At 35.6% G+C, this 10,000-nt stretch overlaps 1 protein-coding gene across 4 annotated transcripts in view; it reads right to left on the minus strand.

Annotated features, from left to right (window-relative positions):
- The window catches only part of LOC124425542 (myb protein), a 39,564-nt gene that overhangs the window by 26,111 nt on the left and 3,453 nt on the right, over positions 1-10,000 (minus strand). Inside the window, exons 1-3 of one of the 4 annotated variants that reach the window (XM_046966008.1) lie at positions 1,546-2,993; positions 1,201-1,395; positions 840-1,041 (exon numbers count right to left, since the gene is read on the minus strand). The exons of 1 other annotated variant lie outside the window; for it this stretch is intronic. In XM_046966008.1, the coding sequence (XP_046821964.1) occupies positions 840-934 (95 nt within the window). In that variant the 5' untranslated portion in view covers positions 935-1,041; positions 1,201-1,395; positions 1,546-2,993. Of the gene's footprint in view, positions 1-839; positions 1,042-1,200; positions 1,396-1,545; positions 2,994-10,000 lie in introns of those variants that run through there. 2 more of the 4 variants (XM_046966009.1, XM_046966010.1) reach the window with 2 other exon arrangements.

Below are 10,000 nucleotides of genomic sequence, written 5' to 3' on the forward strand. Positions count from 1 at the left end.
ATTATACGTACGTACGTAAAAGTTTTCAAAGTTAAATTTAAGTTTAAGTATGTAAAAAGATATCTAAGAAATTAGAGTTATCTAACTAAATATTTAAAAAAGTGGATATTACTTAATAACATTATATTATGTTATATATATTAAACGTGTTAAGTTTAAATGCGTAATTTATTCAATATTTTACTATAATAATTTTCGTATATATTTCATTTTATATCTTTAATTATTTACATATATATAGAATTATTAAATTAAATTAAATTTCATAATTTTTGTTTTTTATTATATATATATATCAATCATTATTATCGTATATACATATTATACATATGTATTTACGATGTATACATATGTATTTATATATTATAAATATGTATTATATATATATATATATTCTTTTTATTCTTTCTCAACTTTTTGAGAAATTATAATGTAATATCTCGATGCGGGTACGATTATATAAGCGAAAAACCTTTTTTCTACTTGAATGACTAAGAAATACGAGCAATGGGAAGGAATATTGAGGATGCACTTTAAAAGTACATTAGTCAAATACCCTCGACGGGTTATCTAGAATATATCGAAAGTGATTCGAATCTCGATAATAAACTAACTCTGCGTTGGTTTATTTCGTTATTCTAATAACCATAATGGAGTCACTTTTATTATAATAAAATTTGAGAATATTTACGAGGAAGAAGAGAGAAAAGAGAGAAATATTTCTTTCTTTTCTTTTTCCTTCTTTTTCTTTTTTTTCTCCTGTCGTTTGACAAACGTCAAAAAAAAAGGAAATGAAAAAGAAAAAAAAAAGAAGAATCCCAAAAGGAGTAACTACTCACGCTTCGGTCGGTGGTGGCGAATAAAACGATGAATTATAGGTGTTCACGTCGACGGCCTTCACTGGCACCAACAACCCCCTTGGCAGGCCGTCCATTCTCTCTTCCCTCTCCTCCCACTCCTTTCAATATGTCGTTTTATCCTTTTCTATCAATCGTATCTTCCTCGGACGAGGAAAGATTAATCGCACAGCACTTCTAAGTACTGCACCAATCAAACAAACACATATATATAAATATATATATATATATGTATGTATATATGTATGTACGAATGTATGTATGTATGTATATATGTAATACATGTGTGTATGTATGTATGTATGTGTATGTGTACAATACACCATTAAGTATAAAATCTAACTTCTTCCCCCAAAGAGACACTCGCGTATATCACTCCGTCCTTCGTTTCACCGAGTCTCTCATCATTCAGTCTTGACGAGAGAAAAAAAAGAGAGGGGAGGGAGGGCGGGAGAAAGAGAGAAAGAGAGAGAGAGAGAGGGAGGGAGGGAGAGAGAGAGTGGGCCACGATGCTCCCTCACTCTTTCTCTATTTCTCTCTGTTTTGTTGAGAAACAGGAGAGAAGAGGAAAGAAAGAGAAAAAAAGAAAAAAGAAAAAAGAAAAAAGAAAAAAAAAGAAAAGAAAAAGAATGAAAAAGAACACATCTAAATTTCCATCGATATATAGGACATAGAAGAACACACTTACTTAAGTGAGTGGGCGCCGACACAAACAAAACTCACTCACTCACTCACTCAAACGCATATGCCGCCGATTTTTTCTTTCTCTGTCTCTGTCTCTCTCTCTCTCTCTCTCACTCTCTCTCTCTCTCTTAGGGATCGGCCATGTTTATAAAAGAACCGTGTCGTATCGTCTGTATATATGGAAATATACGTATGTATATGTATATATATGTATATATATATCTCTTCGTTACTTCCTTTGTTTTCTTTCTCTCTCTCTCTCTCTCTCTCTCTCTCTCTCGCGTATTACGCAGTTATTTTTTATTAATTATACTCTTCGTCTCTGTCTCTCTCTCTCTCTCTCTCTCTCTCTCTCTCTCTTTTTCTCTCTCTCTCTCTCTCTTAAGCAATGCAAGAGAAAAAAAAATGGCGACTGCCGAGGATAGACGCTCGCTCTGTCACTGTTAGAGAGGTTAACTTCCGGCGTGGTAATAAAAACGTGCTTGAAACGATGACAACCAATAGCTCCCACCTCGGCTTCTCTTTTTATCGATTCGCGTGCACACCAGCAGCAGCAACAGCAAGCAGCAGCAGCGGCAAGCAGCAGACTACTGCACGTCTCTCTCTCTCTCTCTCTATCACTCTCTCTCTCTTTCTTTCTAGGTCTCTCTATCTATCTTTCTCCTTTCTCCCCCACTACACACCCTCCTCCGTGGTCTCCTTGCCCCTTTAGACGACGAGTTATAACCGTTTAGCACCACCCTTCATGATAGTATATGCTCTTCGCTCGGAGGGCAATTGGTCAACTCACAGACACAACTACGATCGACGATGACGATTACGACGACGACGACATACCACTCTCGACACTTTAGATCGATAGATGGACGCGCCGGCACAACTACGACGACGACGACAATGATGATGATGATAGTTCCTATTTTTTTTTTTACGCTGGTACATAAGTTAATACCTTCGTTGCAATTTCGCGGATATTCTCTCTTTCTCTTTCTACTTAACTTTCTCTCTCTTTCTCTCTCTCTCTCTCTCTCTCTCTCTCTTTTTCTCTCTCTCTAACACTTTTACTTTTTCGAATATCGATTGATCGATCAATGAGTACACCGTTTTTATTTTATTTTCCCTCGTTGTGTTACCGGTAATTGATTACTTTACAAGTTTCACAATTCATCGTTCGTTTCGTAGTTGTGTGTGTGTGTGAGAGAGCGAGAAAGAGAGAGAGAGAGAGAGAGATAGATAGATAGGTAGATAGATATATATATACGTACGTACATACATATGTATATCCTCAGTGTTTTTTTTTTTTAAATCATAGAGAGAGAAAGATGGATTTGTAATATAGAGATATAAGATATAGGGAAGGGAAGAAACAGAAGAGAGAGAAAAAAAAGGAAAGAGGGAGACAACGTCCTCGAGCTAATAGATCTTACCGCGTCGGCATTTGGTTACGAACTGAATGTAGTCGATCGGCTAGTTTCGGTTCGGCGGCCGAACGCGCCAAGGATCCAACGTCGGGTGGTATCGCGGAAAGAAGAAGAGTGGGGGAAGAGCTGGCTCTTAAGGGGGCGAGAGAGTCTCGATGGTAAAAGTGGTGGGAGATAGGAGGAGGTAGGTAGGTAGATAGCTTGGTAGGGAGAGGCAAGGGAGGGGAGAAAGGTTGGAACGTATAGAGCATCGAGCTTCGCCAAATGCTTCCCTACGACCGACTCGTGCTGAGCTATAGTCGAGCAGCGTCGGCGAGTCATGCGGTTGAGAGAGCGCCCTTCACCTATTCTCTCTCTCTCTCTCTCTCTCTCTCTCTCTCTCTCTCTCTCTCTCTCTCACTCTGTTTCATTGACCGACCAACCGGTCTACCATCTCATCCTTTTCTATCTATCTGTCTATGTATCTATCTATCTTCCTCTTTCTCTCGCTTAGAGAAGACAAGGAAATAACAGATACAGGGATGGTTGAGAACTCGGCTTGCTTGACTCTACTACGTTTAAACGAAGGATTCGATTTATGTGTGTATGTACCTATGTAATTACATACGTACATATTTACGTAAGTATGTTGTATGTATGAATATAATATATATATATTATATATAATTGTGTCGATGGTTCTAAGAAAGAGAAAAAGAGATATATTATATATATAGAGAGAGAAGGATAGTCGTATCCGGTGGAATTTAAAGCGCCTCTCTTTTCCCGCGTTGTACCGCGATCCAAGAAGAGAAGAGACGACCTGGGGGATGTCGAGGAATACCGATCGTTTGTTTTCCCCCAATAGAAATAAGTTGAGACGCGGCGATCGAAGGATTACGTGGAGGAACGTAGAATTCGTGAGGTTATGTTTGTCGTAGTTGAGGTTATTTAAGGTTACACGCGCGTCGTACTTACTGGTAGTAGCGCGCGTCGAACAGGAGATCGCGCGACTACCAATAGATTCAACAAGAGAATCCTCTATAGGAGAGAGTCCCTTGGTTTGCGTGCGTACACTTTTGTCGATGGCGATCAATGAGATACATGCGTTTAATCGAACGCAAACCACGTTAGCAACCAAAAGGGCAACAATTTCTTGGAGATCAACGGACACTGACGAATATAGCCATTAAGGGGCCCTGTGTCCTTAGAAGTAATTTTTAAACTAACGAATAGAATTCTAAGATAAAGAGAGAGAAATTCTCTTTCGCTTTATTTCTTTTTGTTAAAAAAGAAAATTCTAAACCATTTCCAACTTCACGACAGACTGACAACTGGAATAATGTCAAAATTCTAGTGATATCGCCGAGGGAAATTTTACACGAGTTTCTTCTAAAGTCATCATGAAATTCTTCGAACGTTCTCACTTTGTATAGTTTTCTTGTAACGAATGGATCTATTCGATATTTTTTTGTTTTTGTTTCGTTTTGCTTTTTATTTATTTATTTTTTTTTTATTACTTTCCTTCTCCTGAAAATAACTTGATTATTATAACTATCTCTCTTCGATATTCGTTCTATTTGATGGTTATAGATATACCGACAAATGATATATATTTTCGATACTGATTCAATACTGACAAATCCAAATCGCAAAGTTTTTTGTCGTCATTTGTGGTTTTTTGGTCGTTCGTCAAGCTAATCGACGATCGACACTACGTATACAATCTAAGCGCGCAAATATTTAATTCGTAGATTTGTTCGTTGAACGGACAACAAAGCTCCATTGATTTCATTAAAAGAAAAAAAGAAGAAAAAGAAAAAAAAAGAGAAACAAAATTTTTTTATCCGAAATCGATTCGTCACTCGATAAATTAGAAAGAAGAAAATCTTTATCATACTTATTCCGCATAAGTAGATATGTCATAACTAATTGGTTATTTTGCTTGTATAAAAACAATTTAGATCTTCCTATTCTGATGTATCTCGTACGAAAGTAATTTTAATCGTCTTTTTAACCGTCTGGCGTTTTGGAACATCTTTTTTCTTCCTATCTCTCTCTTTCTCTCTATCGCATTATCTTATATAAATACATTACTCGGTTTACCAGGATAGCGCTTACGGTAATCAGAAAGAGATAAGAATGTGTTATGTGTCGTATTATTACTACCGTTATATCTAATTTGTGATGAATTATTATTAATAAATTGCGCATAAAACGCATTCCATTGAATATAAAAGAACGAACGAACGAACGAACGAACGAACGAACGAACGAACGAACGAACGAATGAACGAACGAACGAACAAATGGATGAACGTACAAACGTCTCTCGACGTTGATCAATTAATTCATACGAAAGTAAGTCCCAAGTCCTCGGGCTCGTTTCAACTCAAACGTAGCAATGCATATTCATTATTAAAAGAAACGGAAAGAATCAACGCATTCACTCACTTTGATAACGCATTGCGTTTCTTATAATCACATTACGTTACATCCAGTTCTCTTTGCTTCACTGGTCTCGTTCACGGTTTAAAAAGGAAATAAATAATATATTTACGTACGTACGAAATTAAAAAAAACAAAAAGTAAATAAATAAATAAATAAATAAATAAATAAATAAATAAATAAACGTATTGTTGTATCTAGATTTTTAATTTCGATTGAAATCGGATTTTTTACTCCGAACGTCAAATTATGATTATTGCAAAACCACAAGCGCGTTTATATAATCGTTGTACTTATCAAACTATAAGTAATTGTTATTCGATTGTTATATTTGTATTTTTATATTTTTTTTCGTAAAAATTATCGGATCACAGATCATCGCACAACTAGAGAATATATTTCGACAAATATATTTTTTTTTCTTTTCTCTTTTTAATTTCTTGTTTTTTATTTTTTATTTTTTATTTTTTTTTGTTTTTCATATCAGCATTCGCACGATATTATTAATTATTAATTTAAATAATTGACGATAGTATTACTTTTCAACATCGATGCTACAACATTTTCATAGCAAGAGAAACACGAAGAGACTCTGCTTCATTCAAATCAAAATCAATAAAGCAGATTGTGCATCCATATGTCTATACACACGTATACATACATATATACGTGCGTACATATATACACATATATACCTATTTAGATACAAATATACATACATGCATGCATGCATGCACGCACTCATACATATATATATATATATATATATATACACGGCACTCCTAAAGACCAGACATTATGTGAGTATACGAACTACTTTATGTGAAAAGGGTGTGACTTCCGCTCTATCAGACTCGATTGTAATCCACACAGGTGGAAGAAATGGACGCCTTTATCGTCTCGATACGTTCCCAGCATTATACGATACGTTTTTCTCATTAGATGATGCAATTTCTTTTTTTCCCCCTTTTTTTTTTTTAATCGACCACACCCAAAAAAACAAAATTAAAGAAGAAGAAGAAGAAGAAAGAGAATACGCGCACCTTCGACAATCTCAATGTCTTCTTTTCTTATCGTTAAATTTGTGAAACGAGCTGTAGTTCGTTTCTCGCGTTGGAAGGTGCATGCAATTGCGTAAAAAAAAAATGGAAATGAAAAAGAAAAAGAAAAAGAAAAAGAAAAAAGGAAAAAGAGAAAACGCAAAGAAATGCCGAAAAGAACCAAAAAGAGTGGGAACGGGAAAAAAGGGGGAGAGGGATGGGAATGAAGAGAGAAAGAGAGAGAGAGAAAGAGAGAGAGATAGAGTGAGGAAACGAAGAAGACGGAAAGAGGACGCGGAAGACGAAGAAGACGAAGAAGAAGAAGAAGAAGGAGAAGAAGAAATAAGAGGAAGGGATTTCAGAGCGGGTTGCAAGGTCTCGCAATTTCGTTCTTGCCTTCTGAGAAACGGATTCGGCTGAGCTCTCTTGGGACTTGGTTATTCTCGAATCCATTTATCAATAAGAAAAACTGTTTAGTCTTAACGACTGATTACGAGGTAAAGATTTACTTTAAACAAAATCGTACTATTATTCACGTTATCAGTTTTATGATTAATCGTTGGAAAAAAAAGAAGAAAACGAAAAAGAAAAAGAACAGGAAAAGCCAAAAGTACACCGTAATCGACGATTTTTTTCTTTTTCAAATTCGACATATTTTGAACTCTTTTTTGTTTTAAATCAAAACCTTTTGTAATCCATAAATTACACCGAAAATATGTCCAGAAAATTTTTCTCACTATAAACGTATTTGCTATATCCGATAATGATGTCCAATTGATGATTAGCAATTTCGATGCGATTAATCGATTTAAATAATTTCAATTAATTCATATTATATTCATATTGTATCAATTTGATAATTGTAATTAATACATGCAGTTTTATGTAACATTGTAATATGTAACAATCATATGCAATGATATGAAATATATCACATCGAGAGATAATCAAATTCATTCATAATCGAATGGTTATATATATATATATATATATATATATAATGGGTATATATATATATATATGGGTATATATATATATATATATATATATATATAATGGGTATATATATATATATATATATATATATACATATGTACATATATTGTAGATAATCTATAATGATCTATGAATAAATGTGTGATCTCTCATTGAGAAATCGATATCGAGCGGGACGATATTCTTATATCGAGTCACACCGAGTTGGATCAAACTGATATCTCGTAGGACCGTACTCGATGGACACGACCGAGTGATGCGCCGTGGGATGCATACAGGTCATTTCGTGGTACAGACAGGTTTTTCTTGGCGGTACATAAGAGGAGAACCGCCTCTTGGATTCCCATCCATTAAGGACAGGAATCTCGTACCGTTTGTTCGTATACCTTCGATCCCAACCGAATGGACCGCCGCCATCTTTTCAATCTTTTATCATTCACACTTTCAAACGTACGCCCGACAATTTTCTCCTGCAACGGAAGAGAACTCGAATATGTTCGTAACGTGACGTCATACCCTCCTCCATCTTCATCCCATCACCTCAAGTGTATCGCAAATCACATTGAAAATATGTACTATGATTACCGAACTGTTATTTCCTTTCCTATAAGGATTGACACAAACACACAAACATACAAAGAGAGAGGGGGGCGAAGGGAGGAGAGAGGGAGGGAAAAAGAAAGAGATGTATATGAAATATTAAAAGAAAAAGAAGTCTTTTGACGTATATATATCCCGATTTTCTAGATCTCAAAACTTATTTAAATCCGAATGAACGTCTTGCCAAAAAATCATTCGACTAGTTTTACCAGCAATATGTCGTTGTAACACGCGCATATGTTGCTTCTTTAATTGCTATATTAATGCGTTACAAAGTGTCATGAGGCTAAAGGAAGAAACCTTTGACATAAGGTATTACACGCTGATAGGATGAATATAATAATATAAATAATAATGTGACAACAAAATTATGTGTGTGCATGTTCGTGTGTGTGTGTGTTGTGTACGTGCGTGCGCGTGTATGTGTGTATATGACAGAGAGAAAGAGAAAGACACGTGTGTATTAATAATATCAAAAATGACAGCAGTTTTATTTCCGAATGTAAACCACGACGAATAGGAGGGGAGAGAGAGATAAATAGATAGATTAATAGAGAGAAAGAGAAAGAGAAAGAGAGAGAGAGAGAAATGGCCGATGAATGTGAAATACTATTTATTTATTTACATCGGTAAAAAAATAAAATAATTAAAAAAAATATCGACTATGTTGTACTATGCATTTTCGTATAGTAATTCGACTTCCGATTCGAGATTAAAAAGATAAGGGAAAAAAAGAAAACAAAAAAAGAAAATAAAATAAAAAGAAGGAGAGAAAGAGAAAAAATGAGTGCATGCGAGTTGCCGCGTGTCTGTCGAGGAAGAGACAAACGGTAGACAGCTGGCTTGAAAGAACGGGCGAGCCTCTCTTGTCCTGGGGATATCTCATCTCTCTCTTTCTCTCTTCCTACCTATCTATCTATCTATCTCTATCTATCTCTCCGTCTGGCCCAATGATGCGTGTTAATCGTTGTTCGCGCGCTTTTCTGACCTAATGCAAGCCATCAGGTTAGAAAAGCTATACATAGAGAAAAGCTATATATATATAAAGAGAGAGAGAGAGAGAGAGAGAGAGAGAGAGAGAGAGAGAGAAAGAGAGAGAGAGAGAGAGAGAGAAAGAGAAAGAGAGAGAGAGAAAGAAGATAAACATAGAAGTGACACGGTAGAGACAGACAGAGGGAGAAAGAAAGAAAGAAAGATAAACATAGAAACATGATAGAGAGAGATAGAGAGAGAGGAAGAAAGAGAGAGAGAGAGAGAGAGAGAGAGAATAAATAAAAGGAATAAAGTAAAAGTACATATATTGTATAAAGAAAAAAGAGAAAGAAAATATATCGCTAGTTATGTTGTCGCGAGTTTTGGAACGCGTGCCACGTGTTTATAACGCAAAAAGGCGCGTTGCGTTGTACCGTGCGTGTACACGCGTGTATTCGCGCGCGTGTTCCTCTGTGTGTTTTGTGTGTATGTATATGTATGTACATGCGTGTGTTGTATGTTTGTCCTTGCGTCTCAGCTTCTTCGCTGGCAGTTGCCATGCGGGATCACTGGCTGACGTCACACTTCTATCTCCCACCGGGCAACTTAATATTGATAAGTGGAAGAGCGTTAGATACCTCCTACTCGATATTTCGTCTAAGGATTGAGAATGAGATTCTCGCTCGTTTCCTCTCCGCGATGATCATGAATATATATATATATATATATATGTACGTACGTACGTACGTACGTATGTATGTATGTATGTACATATGTATGTATATATGTATTTATGTATCTACGTTATCTATGTATGTGTCTATATCTACATGCATATGGATATAACGGGTGACTCGCATAAAATTAAAATCGTGACGTATATCTATCCCGATTACTTCTAACGAAGAAATCAAGTTTTTGGGTAAATTTATATTTTGACTTGAAAGGGTTTATATATGTAAATACATTAAAAAAAAATGATTCATCTACAATTAATGATTT

The sequence above is a fragment of the Vespa crabro genome, chromosome 7 (assembly GCF_910589235.1).
Source record: "Vespa crabro chromosome 7, iyVesCrab1.2, whole genome shotgun sequence".
NCBI lineage: Eukaryota > Metazoa > Arthropoda > Insecta > Hymenoptera > Vespidae > Vespa > Vespa crabro.